The sequence below is a fragment of the Ambystoma mexicanum genome, chromosome 9 (assembly GCF_040938575.1).
Source record: "Ambystoma mexicanum isolate Mex_15411 chromosome 9, UKY_AmexF1_1, whole genome shotgun sequence".
NCBI lineage: Eukaryota > Metazoa > Chordata > Amphibia > Caudata > Ambystomatidae > Ambystoma > Ambystoma mexicanum.
This window is the reverse complement of record NC_090931.1, coordinates 834,983,521-835,002,679: the sequence shown is the minus strand read 5'-3', so window position 1 is coordinate 835,002,679 and position 19,159 is coordinate 834,983,521. Positions and strand designations below refer to the sequence as shown.

At 46.1% G+C, this 19,159-nt stretch overlaps 1 protein-coding gene across 21 annotated transcripts in view; it reads right to left on the bottom strand.

Moving 5' to 3' along the window:
- UNC80 (unc-80 homolog, NALCN channel complex subunit) overlaps positions 1-19,159 on the bottom strand; it is a 3,486,058-nt gene that overhangs the window by 2,106,189 nt on the left and 1,360,710 nt on the right. For 15 of the 21 annotated variants that reach the window (XM_069615884.1, XM_069615886.1, XM_069615890.1 and 12 more), the window contains 2 exons: positions 9,321-9,427; positions 2,647-2,803 (listed from right to left, as the gene is read on the bottom strand). In XM_069615884.1, coding sequence (XP_069471985.1) covers positions 2,647-2,803; positions 9,321-9,427 — 264 coding nt within the window. The remainder of the gene's footprint in view (positions 1-2,646; positions 2,804-9,320; positions 9,428-19,159) is intronic. The other 6 variants (XM_069615891.1, XM_069615900.1, XM_069615895.1 and 3 more) reach the window with 1 other exon arrangement.

Here is a 19,159-nt window from a genome sequence, read left to right as displayed (position 1 = left end):
TTGATTATCGTACGCGGTATGGGGCCCGCTTCTTTCAAACGTTGTAGCCAGGGATTTCCCCACCGATTCCGGTCCGTTGTTAGACTGGTCGATGCAGCAGTTTCTCGAGCGTCGCTGAAGCTGTTTTGGTCCTTTCACATTTCTGATTTCAGCAGGATGCTTGCAGGATCTGGCCGGCGGCACGGGAGCGATGCAAGAACACGTCCGCATTGTACGCCTGCTGGCCACGCCCCCCTCGAGCTTTACATTTAATACCAATGTCTTCCAGTCTCTTTAGAAGAATCTTATGTCTGACAGTGTCTAAAGCAGCCAAGACATCCAGAAGATTGAGTGCCTTCTCTACGTTTTATCTGCATTGTTTTAATGGGTGTCCCAGAACGTGCACAGCACTGTTTCTGTGCCTGTAGAAGTCCTTAAACCGTGCTGTACCTTGGCTAGGAGGCAGTATGTTTCGATGTAATCCCTTAGTTGACCGTATATGAATTTTCTTATTCCTTGTACGATGAAAGGGATGTTTGAGATGGGGCGGTAGCTAAAAGGGTCATTTGGGTAAGCTGATGTTTTTTTCAGGGGTGGTTTAATATACACAGATTTCAGGAGAAGTTTTTTTTCCGGAATTGATGAGGAGTGATTAGGGAAGGATAGGAATATGAATGTAATAACAAGATGTTTTGGTATAGATTTGTATAAATTAGGAGGGCAAGGTTCCTCAGGAGATTCGGTAAAGCTGCAAGAGTTAACGATGATGCTAAGATCCTCAACAGACAAAAGGGGGAACGAGGTTAATATGGTGAAGGATGGAGTCATGGTTAATTTGTCCGTGGTAGGGTCTGAAAATATCCCTCCATTATTTGGATGTTCTTGTATTTGTATGATCTTTTTGCTGAAGTTCTCAGAAATTTGATAGCTGGGATTTTAAGTAGGGTTTGTGTTGCAAGCTGTCTGGGTTTTTAAATTTTTGAATTCTTGGATAATCTTAAACATTTCATGCTGTCAGTGTTGTGCATATTCTGTGCAAACTGAGTAGAGTGCTTTGTTGGATTTGATGACTTCTGCCCAATAAGAATGTAGCTGCTGATTGTAGGGAAATGTGTGGGATGGCAGGCTGTTGTTCCTCCATATTATTTTGTGTTTCTTTTTTTTCCTTTTCATATGGTATAGTTAGGCGGTTTCTTCTTTTAAAAGTGTTAAAACTGTTTCCTCGGTTCAATCCTGCCTACGGTTTAAGTAAACCAATCATGGATGATGGGGAGTTTCACATTAGGAGTAGTATATTGTCCGTCTGTAGGGACAGTTGGTTTATTTGCAACAAACTTTCCAGTAGAGTGTTGGTTTGTATGTCTTTCCATGGGCTGGTCTGGGTCAAGGGCCCTTTGGTAGGTTATGTAAAGAGAGGAGGGGGCTCTGGGAATATTGTGAAGCAATTATGTACCCAATTATTTGATGTCTCAGATTGTAAATGTGTCTAGCAGGGCATCCATTTGTTCTAGGATAGCCAATATTCCAAAGCCTTTAGTGACCGCCATCTACACTAAAATAGTCTCCACATCCAATACCAAAAACCTTTAATGTTCAGCTTTTGGGCAGAATGCACGGTCCTTGCCATATTCAAATGGACTTTTACATCTGTGTCTCTCAGCTATCACCGTTTACGATTATTACAGCCCCACAGAAATCATCTCATTGCAGTTTACAAACGTGTCATATTTTTTACTCAACATCTGAGTCTTTCCAAATATGTAATTGAAATCCTCAGACATTCATTCACCATATCATTCAATCAAGCCAAGAAAGACTCCTCAGTTGAGCCTATCACAGCTTCCCTTGCATACATTTGGTCTAGCTTCTATTGGCATTCACCTTTAAAGTAATGGTGCAAATGTAATATTTATTTTCCCACTGTTTCCTCAGGCAAAAGGGACAATATCTCTATATGAAATGATATGCAGATGCTCAACATGCAAACACAGAAGAAAATAGATAATTAAAACAAGGTCTGTGCAGGGAGTTCTATTTCAGAAAGGCTGAGTTTTGCTATAAAAGCCGAGCAGTTGCTGCCAGGGAAGCTGACAGAGCATCCATCATTCTTTTTGAGGCTTTTGTCTCTCTTTCCGCCCCCTCTCTCAGAATGAGCCATTCAATTCAATAACGTTTTATATTACAGTTTGCATGCTGCAGGCAACAAAATAAAAGTTTTTCTCAAGCGAATCCAGGTTCGTAAAATTACAAAATGCCTCCGAAGAAGTATATCTATATATAAGTGAGTATATATATATATATATATATGTATATGTATATATATATATATATATATATATATATATATATATATATATATATATATATATATATATATATATATATATATATATATATTATTTTGTTTTGGTAGGGTGGGTGTGGGGTGTGAGGTTTTACTCTTTTGGTTCTACTTCTCTAGAGACTTTTGGTCAAATGAAAAGAAGGAACAAAACAAGGAAACAAAAGATTGTGGAGAGAAAAATGAAAAAGGTAGGTGGAGGAACAGAATGGACACAAAAAAACATAGAAAGGAAAATGGAAGGGAGGTGGTCTTCAAAAATAATTAGATGGGAAGAAGAAAAAAAGTAAAAAAAAGAACAGAAAAATAGACCCCTGATATCTAACCATCTTTTTCTTCTGTGTGATGGACCTTGGATGGGTTCCTTCGACCGGAGCGCCATTTACCAAGACGCTTGAAGAAATTTTCCTCTTCATCTCGCCCATTGTCCAGGCCTCCTCCTGTCCCAGCTTCTGACAGTTTCACTGCACTAGTGAACTTCACCTGCAAAAAACAGTGGAACATGTTAGCGCTTCCTCTGGAAAAGTGGGTAAAGCAAATTTAGCCAAGAGCCAGCAAGGGGGTATGGAAAGCGAGCAATGTCCCCAGGTACAAAGCAAAATGTTAAATCCCCGGGCCTATCCACGACCCACATGTCATTTACTTCTCCCCAATTCCGAACTTGTAGTGACTGATAAGCACCAGTGGATGGTAGATGCAAGTCAGTGCTCAGCTCCATTTGACAATAATGAAACAAGCATACTGGTCTGCCTTCTGTCTCTGTACAGATTTAGTTGAACTGCATATGCTAGGGTTTGCATGCTATTAAAAGTAGAACCTGGCAGCATGTAGACAGCATGTGTCTGTCAGGTGTAACTGCAGCAAGCTATTAGGTCAATAATGTTTTGTTTCTTTCTTTTTCCAATTTGCTGTAGAAAACATGCTCCCCAAAAACAGACCATGGCAGATTTAGGCAGTTAACAGAGCCATATACAGGGTCTTGGGTCTGATTGGCATGACATATGCTATCATTTCACATTTGTTGCTGCTAACACATAGCTAAATACACTTACCTCAGTATATCTACTCACCTGTTGTTGAAATGTAGCATGATTCATCTTGTGAACAATGACACACTATGGGCCTCATCACGAGTTGGGTGGTATCCCAGCGGGATTCCCGCCGGGATAGCGCCTGCGCTAATAGCGCTACCGCCAACGGGTCCGGCGCTATTAGCGCCGGATCACGGGTTTGGCGGAACCAGAATTTCCCATTCCCCATTGGGCCCATTCAGGAATTCCCTATTCCCCATTGTGCCCAATGGGTAATTTTCGGTGCATATACCATCAGCAGTATTACAGCGTGGTAATTGTGCCAAAAATCATCAAATTTGCAGCTGACCTGCCAAACCAGTGATTTGGCAGACCCTTAAATGCAGTGGTAACAGCGTTACCACTGCATTTAAGGGTTACCACCAAACTTGTGATCACCCGGTATATGTCTTAATATCCAAACAGACATCAAGGACAAAAAGGGATAATCTGGAATCAATATTGTTATCGATGGATCATTCCTTTTCTTAGCCAGATTTAAAACAAAGGAACATTCCGAAATTCCTATTCCTGGGGGGTTGCTAATGATGTCATAGTATCCAACTAAGAACAAACAAACCAGGGTACATTCTTGAAACCTTTTTATTGGTGATTGCCTATGATACAAAAATAGTGAAAGCTGGGATTCTGTCTTTTCACTAGGTAGATCCTTTTTTTTAAATCTAAGACTGTTTATTTCATGAAAAACAGACGACACATCACAGAGTATACCTGCCAGGATTCGCAAAGGGCACCCTTTGTAGTTTCAGGAGCTCCTAATTTAAAAGGACAGGTAAGTGCATACAGCAGGAGGGCAAACAAGTTGGAAAAACAGTCAATGTAAATAAGAACAATGAAACGCGGAAAAAAATCAGACCACATTGGTGAACAAGCAGGAATGGGAACCCATATACTGGACAAACAATGTGGAATCGCATTAGTGGTGTACACAGGTCAGACCTGAGACTGCCCACAGATATAAGGGAAGCTAAATGCCTCTGTGCAAGTATGTCTAACATCTAGTCACCCTACAAGCCTATCGGAAAGGGGCATGGCTTCTGTGTCTGGACTCTAAGGAACAAACAAGGAGTGTACTTACATGAGACAAATCTGTGTGGGTTTAGCCGGAACATATAATGGGAGCCGCCTGTGGAAACAGCAATCACCCACTGTTACATGCAGAAAACTACAGACAAGTAAAATGAGAGATAGGAAGGGGCAGAGATTGCCTACTAGGGTTAGGAGCCAAACTATGTACAAAGGAATACACAGAGGCACACACACACAGACTATAGAACACTTACAGACATTAAAAGTCCAAAGGGGGAAACAGAAATTCAAAACACTACTAGGAATGCAGGAAACTGTAGCAACGTACTGGAACAAGGCAACTGTAGTTTGAGACTACAAGGTAATCTACAGCAAGGGACTTCCGTAAGGTAACTCTAGCAAGGGCTGTAACAAGATAACTGAAGCAGGCTGTAATGCTGGGCTGGAAACACACAAGCTATACAAACAGGGGCATCGGACTTAGGACTAAAACTAAGCTTAAATATAAAAAACAATGTAAACCTTGGATGCAGACATTGGGCCTCATTAGGAGTATACTGGTCTGGTAACAACGGTGCTGGTAAGCTACCTGGTGGGCAGAACAGCACCTGCTCGCAGATCTTGATGGATGCTCCGGCACTGTGGCACACAGTGCCGGTGCATCTGTCCTCCCCATTCTCATTCCCATTGAGTCCAATGGAACTCGAATGGGAATGGGGAATCATTTTTCCCGGCGCCCGGCAATGGAGAATTACCGGGACCACCAGGGCTTAATGCCCCGGTAAGTCCCCAATTTAGGCTTCAACCAAAGAAATCGATTACCCACTCATAATCTTGGGCACACTCTAGACTGGGTCTCTGCCATCAATTTGGTCACAATGGACCTATTGGTATCACCCTGCCCTTGGTCCGACCACTCTTTCCTACACTTCTCCATCCTAGCAGATTTTCTGGTCAAAACAAGAAGCCAAAACATGCCAGGTTCCATAGGCAGAAACCTGAGGCTTCTCACGCAAGTCAGAATTACCCTGCTGTTGAGTCTCGATATCAACTTTACACCCTCTTCCACTCTGACAGGGATGTCCAAAGCTTTGATGTCCAATCTGTAAAACCTCACCAATATCCTAGCCCCTGAGAAACGGAGAAATGCTAGGTCCATGGTTAAAAATAAACCATGGTATTCCTCTCACCTGCAAAAGATAAAATCAAATATGCTCAAACTTTTCTATGCTTGGAAATGTAACACAGTGCCAGGCCATCTCCAGTTGTACAAAGATGCTGCCAGAGAATATAAAACAGCTATTCAGGGTGCAAAAACATTTTTTTTTAATGACAGGAACATGAATGCAAAATCAGAGCCAAAAGAACTTTTTAAAATCCTTAAAGAGCAGGAGTCTACCAGCTCACCTGACCTAGGATCAGTAGTGAAAGACACGACATGGTGTCAGAGCATACAGGAAGCTTTGTCTAAGAAACTTCAGGACATTAAGGCTAACGTATTAACAAAGAAAGGTGATGCACTACTGAATGCGAGCAAGCCGAGCTCAGAGTGCTTCAAAAGATGCCCTTCCATTCCTCAATTACATTTTTCACCTATTTCCCTGGAGGAACTGGCAGAGGTTGTGACCCACCTGAAAACCACAAGTTGTATAGGGAACCCATGCTCTGCAGTTATTATTAAGACATGCCCCCTGATCCTGCTCGCAGCGATCGGCACATTTTTGAATACCTCACTTATGGAGAGTCTCGTGCCAGAAGACCTTAAACAATCCTGGGTGACTACCCTATTGAAAAAATGGGTCTTCCTATGAGAGATCCCCTTAATTACAGACCCATCACAAACACAGCTTTCCTGTTAAAGATTTTGGATCGCGTAGCGTATAAGCAAGTGGCCCAACACCTCAATAACTTCCTGGTCCTTAACAGCCAGCAGTCAGGATTTAGGGCAGACCACAGTATGGAAACGGCCATATTAGAGCTAAAATCGAGACTTCATGAGCGTATGGATAAGGGACTCGCCTCCATGCTCATGTTACTGGATCTCACAGCCGCATTTGACCCGGTAGACCATTCATTAATAGTCTCCAGGCTTAAGGAGGTGGGACATTTTTCCCCAGCCGCATCCTGCTGGGTCAAATTGTTTCTGAGTAACAGAAAAAACAGAGTCTGCTCTGATTCGGCAGAGGCTGTGACAATACCAATAGAATTTGGTGTTCCTCAGGGGGTGAGCATTTCCCCGTCTATACAATATCTTCACGGCTCCTTTCTTCACAATGCTGGACCAGGAAGGGATACGTTTCACCAACTTTGCTGATGACACACAGTGCGTCATCCCCCTGGCTGTTTGTCACAAATCTGATGAAGAATGTTTGAACAACAAAGCCTGTGCCAGCATTTACAACTGGATGGCCAAGAACGGCTGGCACTTAACCGGTTCAAGACCGAACTCCTCATTGTGGGCACACTGCCCACATTAGCTAAACTGAGCCCGGATTATGAGGCCATCCAACTTGGCGATGTGAAGATCATTCCAATGAAGAAAGTCAAGTCAATGGGAGATATTTTCAGAATCTATCCAGGAAGGCCCAAGTAGGGAGTTTGGTCCCGGCTGCCGCTTATTATATTACAATATTTGCACACCTACATCCCTTCATTGCAGTTTATTGACAGGTCTCAGTAAAGCAGAATCCAACAGACTCCAGGTCATACAAAATGGTGCTGTGAAGGTCGTTAAGGGCCTGTCTAAACGCAATCACGTTACCGAGGCCAGAGGAGCCCTATACTGGCTGCCGGTGGAGGCACAAATTTGTTTCCGCCTCCTCAAGATCACATTTAAGTGTATATTGGGCATCATGCTAGGCTATGTTGAGGAACTAGCTGTGAAGAAAGGCGCCAGTAGAGCCCTCAGATCCAACAAACAAAACCTTTTAGTTATCCCCAGATGCAAATCTGGGGGCTTTCTCAGTGGCTGCCCCACTGGCTTGGACATGCTACCCCTCGATCTTAGGCTACAGACTCAGCTTGAGCCTTTAATGAGGAAACTGAAGACCTGGCTGTTCGCCTAATTCCTCCCTCCAAGCCACGCTGCAGATTTCACCCTCTTATTCTCTGATTCTTGTCTATGTTTGTCTCTTTTTATGTACGTCAGTGCCCTTATGCCCACGGGTCCATTGCTGCGCTAAATAAGTAATTAAAGTAAAGTAAAGTAAAGATAAAAAGCAATCGCTGTCTCAGTGATAGGCAATTGTTGGAAGGGGCCGCTAGGTACGACATCTGGCAAGGTTTCCGGACTGGTGGGGCAAGCCGCCCAGAACTGTTTAACCTGGCCCCAGGCAGTAAAGGCGAATCCTTTTGGGTGCCGACACCGACATTTGTTCGCGACCCAAGACCTTAGTGGGGTTGGGCAAGAGCGTGTTCACAAAGCAAACACAGAGTGTGTGGAAAAAAGGAAATGAGGTCCTGGGGCACGGCACTGCAATGTACATACTGTCTCTGACATCATGTCCGGCATGGGGTGTATAGAGGCATTGTGTGGAGCCGCAGTGCACTGTCTGGTAGCGGAAAAGTTTCTGAAGAGCCGCTGAGCTGTGAATACAATATTATAGATGAGTCCATGAAAGGAAGGAATCCATTAGAAAAAATAGTGCAGAACTGTACCTTAGGTGTTGGTAAGTACGCAGAAGGCTCCTCATCATCACTGGAGCAGGAGTGATGTCATCTGTTTCTAGATGAATAGGATGATGAATGCCAGCCACACTGAAGGTTCACAACAGGGACAAGACTTCTCGTGGTGCTTCTTTTTCTTCTTTCCTTTCCAGTCACCTTCATGTGGGTGGGATTGCACCAGTTGTTTCTCATCAAAAGAGCGATGGCCCACTCAACCTTCTCGGAAGCACTCCATACCAGACACGACCCAAGACTTGGGTTTTCAGTATCGGCGGCGTCTTCAAATGAGACGCCCTGATGAAGGCGGACTAACAAAATGTCTAACGACCGCCGAAACGTGAAGCGCTTTGTTGGTGACCGAGCTCCACGTAGGCAAAGATTTCTTTAACCATAAAGACCCAGATACTAGGCTACATTGAAGCCCCAGGACATTCTTGTACCCTTACAAATTCCTGCCTCTTTACCAAACAGAGCAATTGCCAGGGAAAGATACTGGGATATTATTTTCATGACACCCATAATAGGGTGCACAATAAGGGAACTGTATTTAAATTTCCCCTTTTTAAACTCACTGTTTAAGTCACAAAACATGTTATGTTTGTTATGTTGTTCAATTGTTTGTTTTTTGTCATAAATCATGAAGACAAAAGGTTTACTTTTACTATGATTTGTTTATTATTGTATGTTACACAGACATCATTGTTGAGTTCAAACTCTTTTTGTATTTTCTGTATATAATGCACTTTACTAATGTGAATAAAAAGCACATGAGTAAAAAATGTTTTCTCCTTCCAACCAGCTCAATTATCCCAAGACTTCTATGAGTAATTGAATTGGATGATTGATGGAATTTAGAGGTCACGCGCAAAGGAATTATTGAGTGATCACAAACATTTCTTTTCAGATATCCTAATTTTAGGGTGTGATACTTTCATATTTATATATTTTGGCACACACTGTGCACCTGTACCCAAATGCATGGAGAGATGATCACAAATATGCCTCATTATTCAGATATTCTTACGAGTGTCCCATGTTAGAGCTACTAGGTAGTCATTACCAGCCCATAGTGACTGTTTTGGATTGTTTTGAAGCAATTCATATATACTACATCCAGTTATATTGCTCATAGAATATGACTCAGAATGAGGGTTTGAGATCCAAAGCCAATCCACAATCTCAAATAAATAATACATTTATTTCAAGTGTTTTACCTTGGAGCTCTGCCTGATGAAGGAAAGTCGATCAACGGAGCTGATATCCAAGAGATCCTCAACGTTATCCGTCAGTCCTGATAGAGATGATCGTTTAAGCCAGTTCCCTGTGTTAAAAAAGAGGAAGAAAGACCACTGTGTTTAACTACAATCAATATTCGTTAAACACAATGCCTCTGGCACTGTAAGGTTCATAGTTCAAGAATGGCTAAAATATTACTTTTTGTGGAAAAAACAAAACAATCATAAAGAACACATGACTTAAAATCCAAAATCTTATTTCTGATGGATATAATCATACTCCAACAGATTCCTCATATTGTGAAGTAGTTCCCGGCGCAGACTTACATTTAAAAATGTCACTAGCAGCGTAGGTGTGACTGCATGGACTCTGTCACTGAGTCATAGGAGCTACTTTCATCAAATGTGAGGCACTTGTCCCAATCCCTAATGTGACAGGGCCAGCAACTTGACCCTAACAGGAGGGAATATGGACCCCTCCAGGCAGTGGGGGGAGGAGTGGTAGTTCCTACCACACCTATGCGTGCCTTGAGTGTTGCTGATGGTACCACCTTCTGTTATTCTATACCTTCCACTACTGTTTCTGGCCCATGTTCTCTTTTTTATTTTATAGACCCACAACTTCCAGAATACAACTGGAAGTAACTAAGAAAATCCAGACCAGAACTAACCAAAGGGGAAAGCAGAAACACTGCAACTAATGTACACTATGAGCCTTCCCCGCACCAAACAGTGTATAGCACTTCAGAAAAGAAACTAACTCACTGCAACAACAGAAAAACAAACTTTCAGACCCGCAACATGCCAGAGAAACAGCAGGGAAACTATCAGAGACTGCCTGACAACCACAGAAAAGTCCACACACTGGAACTAATGAAAGCAGGGTGGGTGGGCGGGGGGGGAGGAGGGGGACAGCATCAGGAAGTGAAGAGTATAAAAGTGGAGTGAAAGGGTGGCAGAGTATGAGTTGTATGTGTTAGGTGAGGAGACTTGAAGGTAGACTGAGAGACCAGAGAGAGGAGAGACGGCTGGGCAGATTGCTGAGGAGGTGCTGGAGGAAGTGTTGTTGAGTGCAATTGAGGTATTGATAGCAAGAGAGAGTGGTACCAGTTTGTGAGAGTGGAGCATTGAGGGAGGGAGTATTGGTGAAGGTGAGGATGGTAGTGAGGGAAGAGATAGGAATAGCTTACATCGCAACATACCAAAGCACCTGGGAGGGAGATTTTGGCCGAGAAATCGGGAGACATAAATCTTTCCATAGGAATGCATTGGGGCTACAATTATTTTAGGCGGAAGAACGTGAAAAAGAGCAATATTTTTCACTGAAAAATCGGGATTCTCCTGCCGAAATCGGGAGGCTTGGCACTTATGGAGTAGGGAAGTAAGGGTAGTAGGTCGAGTGAGAGTGAATGGGACCGGAAGAGAGTAAGGATAGTTGAGAGGGGTGCGAAGAGAAGGATATAAGAAATAAGTGAGGGGTGAGAATAGTGAGAGTGAGTGTATTAGGAAGGGGGAGCACAGCACCATATTCCTGGAGAGAGGTGGGGTGAAAGTAGTAGTAAGGGATGAGAAGAAAAGTGTGAGAAGAAAGGGGTGCATCAAGAGGAGAAGAGTGCAGAGAACAGTAGAGGAGTCATGCGAATATAGAAGTTAGGAGGAGATCGAGTGAGAGTGTGAAACATCAGAGGGAGGGACAGACAGAAGGGACAGAAGGTGAGAAGGTGAAAGACAGAGAAGGGATGTTGCAGTAGTACAACAGAGGGAATGAAAAGGAGTAGTAAGATACAGAGAAAGCAGAAAGAGAGGAGTGGGTGAGTGTGAGAAAGGACAAGAGTGTCTGCAATTGGCACAAAGAAAATATTATTTCTGTTGACCGCAATGGGAATAGAAACACATTAGAAGAACCCCTAGCGCAGACATACAGATAAGGTGGTTGCATTTAGGCCCCCACCTCTAGCCAGTAAGACGCTAGATAGTAGGGGTTTCCATTAGCTAGTGGCCATCATCTTTTGTATTAGGGAAGTCTGGTCTAGGGTGAGGAAGGATACCCATGGGAAGACACGAGGGTGAGGGATGGCCATTAGTGGACCCCCTTGAAATGTATAATAATAACCGTTGAACTGTCTTTGAGTCTCGATGTGTTTGTGAGGCCATCTGTGATACTAAGTTCCACACAATGTTCCATGCTCCACTTAGGCTGTCAGGAATACGACAATTGTTCCAAAAATAGCAGCACACATATTGCAAGTAATGACAGTATTCTAATTAGCTGAGCAGCCATGCAGAGGATGATGAGGAATCTGTGAACGCAAATCGTATCCATCAAAAGAAAAAAGGTACTTTCCTCAGCATTAGTATCTTTCATACATTCCTAGCTGTTAAATAGTCTCCCTTGTAAGGCTGAACATTCTGGGTAGAATAATTACACATACATTAAAAATAATGCATTGACTTAAGTGCGCTATTGCATTTATTTTGCCCATTTGGCTAATGACCAATGCCCAGCCATCCCATTTAGTTACACCCCTCTACCCCAAGGCCATCTTCAGATTCTGGTATGCACGGAAGTGAGCTTGTATTGAGCCTCATGCGGGATTCGTCAGAAAGTCTCATGTGAATCTATGAAAGATGCCAAAACTCGAGAACTGTAGTTACAGGTAAGTAAAAATGTTTGTTCTCCAGTGTTGGATTATTCATATATTCACATGATGCTAAACAGATTACAAAGCACATAGAATATTCAATGTCAAGGCAGGAAGGAGGAATGAAGACTCACCTTTTTGCAAAGAGGCTGCCTTCTTGTCCACACAGTAGAACTGTTCCATTAGGGCGAACATGATGAAAGGTTGGGTGGAGTTTCAGTGGTTCTTGGCATGTTCTACATTGTCCTTGAAGGCTCTTTTGACATCCAGTGAGTACAACAAGCTATATGCTGGTGTCAATTGATTTGCGAAAAAGGTTGGTAAAACTAGAGGCTTATTTAGACGAAAAATCGAATTGACTTTTTATATGAATCTAGGATTGATGTGCATTGTCACTTTGTCCTTGAAGAACTTCAGATACGGTTTATGGACTTCTACATACTTATTTCATCTACCCTTTTTTGCAAAAGTAATCGCCACTAAAGAACAAATTACTTACCTCTCTGTAATTTTCTTTCTGATTGATGTTCCTCCCACAGATTCCTCATCTTTGATTAGATAGCTATCTCCCAGCGCAGCTGCACTTCAGAAACGTTTCAGCCAGGAGGCTCGGTGTCTGCTCCACCCAATGCCACTAAATGCCCCGCACAGATGTGACGCTGGCATCAGTATATATTGAGGTGCTGCACTCTGTGATCTTAGTTCTACCCTTTTCCCCATGCAATCTGACTCTGAGGGATTGGAAAACCAAGGTGTATTAGTTATCCACAAAGTGGTGTAGGAATACAAGCGATAAGGAATTTGTGGGAGGAGCCTCCATCAGAAAGAACGTTATAAAGAGGCAAGTAATTTGTTCTTCTAATACATTACTCCCTCCCATGGATTCCTCATCTTTGATAGACTCCCATAGCAGTACATAGATCTGGAAGAAGGAGGTGAGCAAGGACATCACCTGAACCAGAAAAGTACAGCCATGTTAAAACAAGCATCCTGACCAGACAGAGAATCCAAGCAGTAATGTTTAGCAAATGTGTGCCAAGAAACCCACATGGCTGCCTGAGCTGAGGTGGCAACCAGTCCTCTGTTGGAATGTTCCCTGGGACACTCAGGCACATCCTTACCAGTCAGATGAAAGCATTCTGAGATCCAGAAGGTGATCCATTGTGAAAGGGTCTGATTGGTAACAACCCTACCAGCACTGGAACCAGCATAACCAACAAAAAGCTGTTAGTCTTTCCTGGCCTCCCTCATCCGAGAGACATAGAAGCTGGAGGCCTGCATCGGGTCCAGCCGATGGAATCGTTCCTCTGCCTTGGAAGAGTGAGGCGGAGGAAAAAAGACAGGAAAATAGATCTTTTGAGAGAGATGGAAATCAGAGGCCACTTTCGGGAGGACATATGTCATCACTCTCAATATAACCTTATCCTTGGAGAAAACTAGGGAGGTATAACTGACAACGCCTGAAGCTAACCCACCAGTTTAGTGGAAGTGACAACGACCAGGCAAATCACCTTTACCGTTAATAATCTTAACAAACAAAAATGAAGGGATCAAATGGAGCACTCATAGGACATGTTAGCACTACATTTAAGTCCCATGCTAGAACAGCAAACTAGTGTGAGGGAAATTGATTATATAGAACCTGCAGGCATTGCATGACCGTGGAGACTGTGAAAAAAGAGTCCTGCTCGAGGACCTCTTGAAAACCGAAATGGCAGCAAGATAACCCTTTAAAGTGTGAACCTGCAGGCCATCTGGATCAAAGAAAGCAGAAAATCTAGAACAGAGGATACGGAACAGGTAAAAAAAATCCAGATCCCCCTCCACTCAAAAATGTACGCCACCTACAAGCATAAATAGATTGGGTGGTAGGTCTCCAAGCAGGGAGGAACACGTCCAGGATGTCCTCTGGTAAATCTCATTCCTTATACCTCATCCTTACAGCAGCCAAGCTTGAAGGATCAGGTTGTTGAGGTTCGGATGCAGGATTCGCCCCTCTGATTGGGAGAGAAGATCCGCTCTCTGCGGAAGGCACCAGAGACTGCTGATGAACATGTGCAGCAACTCCAGGTACCATGTTCTCAGAGACTAGTCCGGAGCTATCAAAATCATTGTGAACCCGAACAAATTTAGCCTCCTGAGGTACCAGTGGTATTACAGCATATACGCATAGAGCAGGTTGAAGTTCCACTCGACTGCCAAGGAAATTCTCTGGAGCAGAACAACCTGCACTTCGTGTTCACAGTGGAAGCAAAGAGGTACACCTGAGGAGCCTCCCAAATGGATAACATCTCCTCCAGAACTTCCTGACAGAGCTCCCACTTATGGGAGCCCGAAGTTTGTTTGCTCAAGGCATCCACAATCACGTTCTCCCTGACGGCATGATGAAGCAAAGAGGTACACCTGAGGAGCCTCCCAAATGGATAACATCTCCTCCAGAACTTCCTGACAGAGCTCCCACTTATGGGAGCCCGAAGTTTGTTTGCTCAAGGCATCCACAATCACGTTCTCCCTGACGGCATGATGCGCTGCCTTCAGAGACATGCAGTTGTCCAGAGCCCAGAACCACAGTCACAATGCTTCTCTTCACAGATGCAAGGAGCCCACACCACTCCGTTTGGTGAGCTAGTGCATGGCCACTGTGTTGTCTTTCAGGACCGGCACAGTCTTGGGAGGAAAGCAACCATGGTGAGACCGATCGCTCCCAACTCCAGCAAATTGTTGTGCTCTTGGCATTATGACAGGGACCACAGCTCGATCATCAGGTCTTCAAAGGTGAGCACCCCAACCTTTCAGGTAAGCGTCTGTGACTAGGGTCAGTTGGGGCCAGGGTTGTCGAAACAACGTCCCTTTCAGTAGGTTGTTTCTAATGTACGACCATTCCAGGACTCGGGAAACTTCTGCTGAGACCTGAAGATCAGAAGTGCGTCCCTGAAACTGAGACCACTGAAAACTGAGAAACTACTGTAGCAACCTCATGCATAGCCGGTCCTCTGGAACTAGATGGTTTCAGTAGGCCATAAAAAAGTTGAGGAAGGAATCCTTTCCTGTGCCTGGAAGACATGCACCATCTTGGAGATGTTCGTTAATCGATCATCGGACGGGAAAGCCCTGACCAGGCAAGTGTCCAAGATCACACTGATTAACCATAGGGACTGTGGCGGCGAAACTGGAGACTTCCTGAGGTTGTTCCCCGAGCTATACAATAGGCTGCGCATCTGGTACATATATACTAAAACCTGGTCTCGGGAGCCAGCTCAGACGTGCATTCATTTAGATAGGGAAAGATATGGATGCCCTCTGTCTGAGGCGAGACACCACCACCGCCAGCAGCTTGGTGAAGACCCTGGGTACAGAAGATAGACTGAACTGCAGGACTTTGAATTGTACTGTTAGTGGTCATACCCAGCCATGAATCTCAGGTACTTCATGTGCTTCTTGTGGATAGGCACATCAAAGTAAGCATCCTGGCGATACAGGGAGACCAGAAATTCCTGCAGGTCGAGGGATTGAAGGATTTGGAGTAGAGTGACCACCTTGAATTTACAAGTACAGGTTTAAGGGCCATAAATCCAAGATCGGGCGTAAGCCTCCATCCTTCTTCGGCACCAGAAAATAAGTCAGATACCAGGTCCTGTCTCGTTCTGAGCAGGGTATCAAGTCTATGGCCCCTTTCAACCGAAGCTGGTGAACTTCCTCCAGTAGGAAGGGCTCCGGATGCAAGTACCAGTTGTCTGGTGGAAAGCACACCAAACATCATTGCTTGACACAAGATCTCAAAGAAATTGCCAACTGTGCAACTGAGGGTCCAAATAATAGAACAAACTGGTAGCAATACCCAATGTCAAGAAATGCCCAATAAAAGCACACAATTCCCTCAGCACCCCCCTACCATTCAGCCCCCCACCTCCCATTTACCCCAAACCTTTGTAAACTTTGCAGGACTACCCGGTGCATTGACAATCTATTTCTTCAAGGCTATACACATGTCCGCTTCAGCCGACCATAGATCAACCCGGGGGCATTCCGAACCGCTTTGAATCCCTCCCACAAGGTGACTGGGTTGTCCACCGACCCCTAATTAATGGAAAAGTATTCCAGGGTAGTGCGAGATAATGCCTCTGATAATTCAGGGAAACCCATGTAAAAAGAGTTCAGCCTCCACGCCGGTAAAAGCTTCCTACGCCTACTTTTAAGTGCAATAAGGAACAAGTTACTTACCTGTAACTGTTGTTCTCCAGCATGGGTCTGGCATGGATTCACATGCTCATGAATATTCCCCGTCGTCAGGCTGGGAATCCTCGGTAAAGAAAAAACCAGTATCAGTTTCGTTTCTGATCTGTCTTTCGTAGTAGTAACCAATCACTGGTCTCTGCGTCATACTGACCACAGCCAATGACTGCCCTCTACCTAAGCACCGCCTCTGGCAGCCATCTTCAGATTTGGAAGCACGTGAAGTGGCAGTATGACCAAGTGAAGAGCCGCAGAGGGGTAGGCGGGAGGGTTCGCATGTGAATCCATGCCAGACCCATGCTGGAGAACAACAGTTACAGGTAAGTAACTTGTTCCTTCTCCAGCATGGGGTCTGGCATGGATTCACATGCTCATGAATAAAGAATACATAGCAGTACACACATGCACAACCACGGGAGGTGGCAAAGGCTCAACATTAAGCATTACATCAAACTCAACATTAAGCATCTTACCTCCTCACCAGGCTCACCTCAGGCGAACAGGTTGCGCAGCACTGCTTGGCCGACCCTGGAATCCTCCCTGGAATCCCAATCGACGCAGTAGAATTTCGTGAAGGTGTGCGTCGACCTCCATGTAGCAGCCCTACATATGTCCAGCAGGGGTACACCAGAAAGGAACGCCGTGGTAGCTGCGATCGCTCTGGTGGAATGGGCTCTCGGACGGCCAGGCAGTGGTCGGTTTGCTAACCGATGACAGTACATGATACAGCCGGAGAGCCATCTGGAAATGGAAGCCTTCGAGAGAGCCTTCCCCTGATTGACAGGTCCAAAGTTCACAAAGAGTTGTGACGTCTTCCGAAAACACTTTGTGCGGTCTACGTAGAACTTCAGCGCTCTAGCCACATCCAGCGAGTGCAAAGTCCTCTCAGCCGGCGACGAAGGCGACGGGAAGAACACAGGTAACACCAAGGGTTCGTTGAGATGGAAGTCCGACGGTACCTTGGGCATGAAGGAGGGGTGCGTCCTGAGCACTACCCTCGTGTCGTGAAAAGTCAAGTACGGGGCCTTGCAGGAAAGGGCCTGGATCTCTCCCACCCGTCGTGCGGAGGTGATGGCCACAAGAAACGCTGTTTTCCACGACAGAAACTTCAATGGGGCCGAGTGCAGAGGCTCGAACGGAGGTCCCATGAGCTTGGTCAGCACCACGTTGAGCTCCCACGCCGGGGCCGGAGCCTTCACCGGCGGGAACGATCTGAACAGTCCCTTCATGAACTCTTTCACCAGACGATGAGACCACAAGGACGTCCGCCCCGTGGTTCTGGTGTATCGGGAGATCGCAGCAAGATGAATCTTGATGGACGCGTGTGCCAGTCCAGCTTTGGCCAGCGTCAGCAGGTACGGCAGTACCTGGGGAGCCGTAATCCGTAGAGGGTTAATCTTCTGTGCGTGGCACCAGACAGAGAACCTCTTCCATTTGTGTCCGTAGCATTTAAGAGTCGAGGACGCCCTGGCCTTTGCAAGAACCTCTCTGCAGTCGGCCGGTATGTCGTATCCTCCAAACTCTAGCGCTGCAGGAGCCAGGCCTGCAAGTTCAGCGATTTCGGGTCGTGGTGGAGGATGGCGCCTCCTTCCCTGGAGAGTAGATCCGCGTCCACCGGCAGCTTGATTGGCGGGGACGTTGACAAGTCCAGAAGGTCCGGGAACCATATCTGCCTCGGCCACGCAGGTGCGACGAGGATCATCCTGCACCGTGACCTCTTGAGCTGGTTGACGAGCCGGATTAGCAGTGGCAAAGGAGGGAACGCGTAGAGGAACAGGCCCTCCCAGGGGAACGAGAAAGCATCGCCCATGCTCCTCGTCTGGGGAAACCTGCTGGCGAACCTCCGGCACTTGGAGTTCGTCGCCGTCGCGAACAGGTCGATCTGGGGTGTGCCCCACCGTCGGAAGAGGCGATCCACTAGATCCTGCCGTAGTTCCCACTCGTGGCACGAGCGCAGCTCCCTGCTGAGTGAGTCGGCGATGGTGTTTTTTATCCCTGCCAGATGAAACGGCACCAGAAACATCCTTTGGGCGACGGCCCAATGCCACAGGTCCTGCGCCTCCTTGGACAGTGCTGGGGACCTGGTTCCGCCCTGTTTCCTGATGTAAAACATGGTGGTGGTGTTGTCGGTGAAGATCCTCACCACCTTGCCCTTGAGGGACGGAAGGAAGGACCTGAGGGCCCAGTACACTGCACGGAGCTCCAGGACGTTGATATGGAGGGATTTCTCCGTCGGGAGCCAAAGGCCTCTCGCGTGCAGATTTTCGTGTGTGCACTCCCCACCCTTCCAGGGAGGCATCCGTGGTCACTGTCTCCTGGTGGTCTGGGGTCTGGAAGTCCATGCCCGCCGTCAGATGCGCGCGGGTGCCCCACCACCGGACCGCTCGGCGGAAACTCTCGTCGAGTGTGATCCTCTCCTCGAAGCCGCCCGTCGTTTGGATCCAGCGCGCGTCCAGGAACTCCTGCAACGGGCGCATCCGGAGCCTGCACATGGGAATGAGGTAGATGCAAGAAGACATCATTCCGAGGAGGGACTTGATGGACCTCACCTTGGCCGCGTCGGAAGCCAACATCCGCTGTACCTTGCCCAGGATGGACCTGGTCCTTTCCTCCGACGGGGAGGCCAGAAGGGACACTGTGTCGAGCTTCGCTCCCAGAAACAGTGCGTTTTGCGCGGGTACCAGGTGGGACTTGGCGTAGTTCACGGAGAATCCCAGGTCCGTGAGAAGTTGGGCGGTCCTTGCCGTGTGCTCCACAGTGAGCTCCCTCGTCTTGGCTCGGATGAGCCAGTCGTCCAGGTAGGGGTAGACGTGGATCCCCTCGCGGCGCAGCTGCGCCGCCACCGGTGCAAGGCACTTGGTGAATACCCTGGGTGCCGACCGTAGTCCGAAGGGGAGGGCTTTGAACTGGTAGTGACGCCCTTGGACCACAAACCTGAGGAAT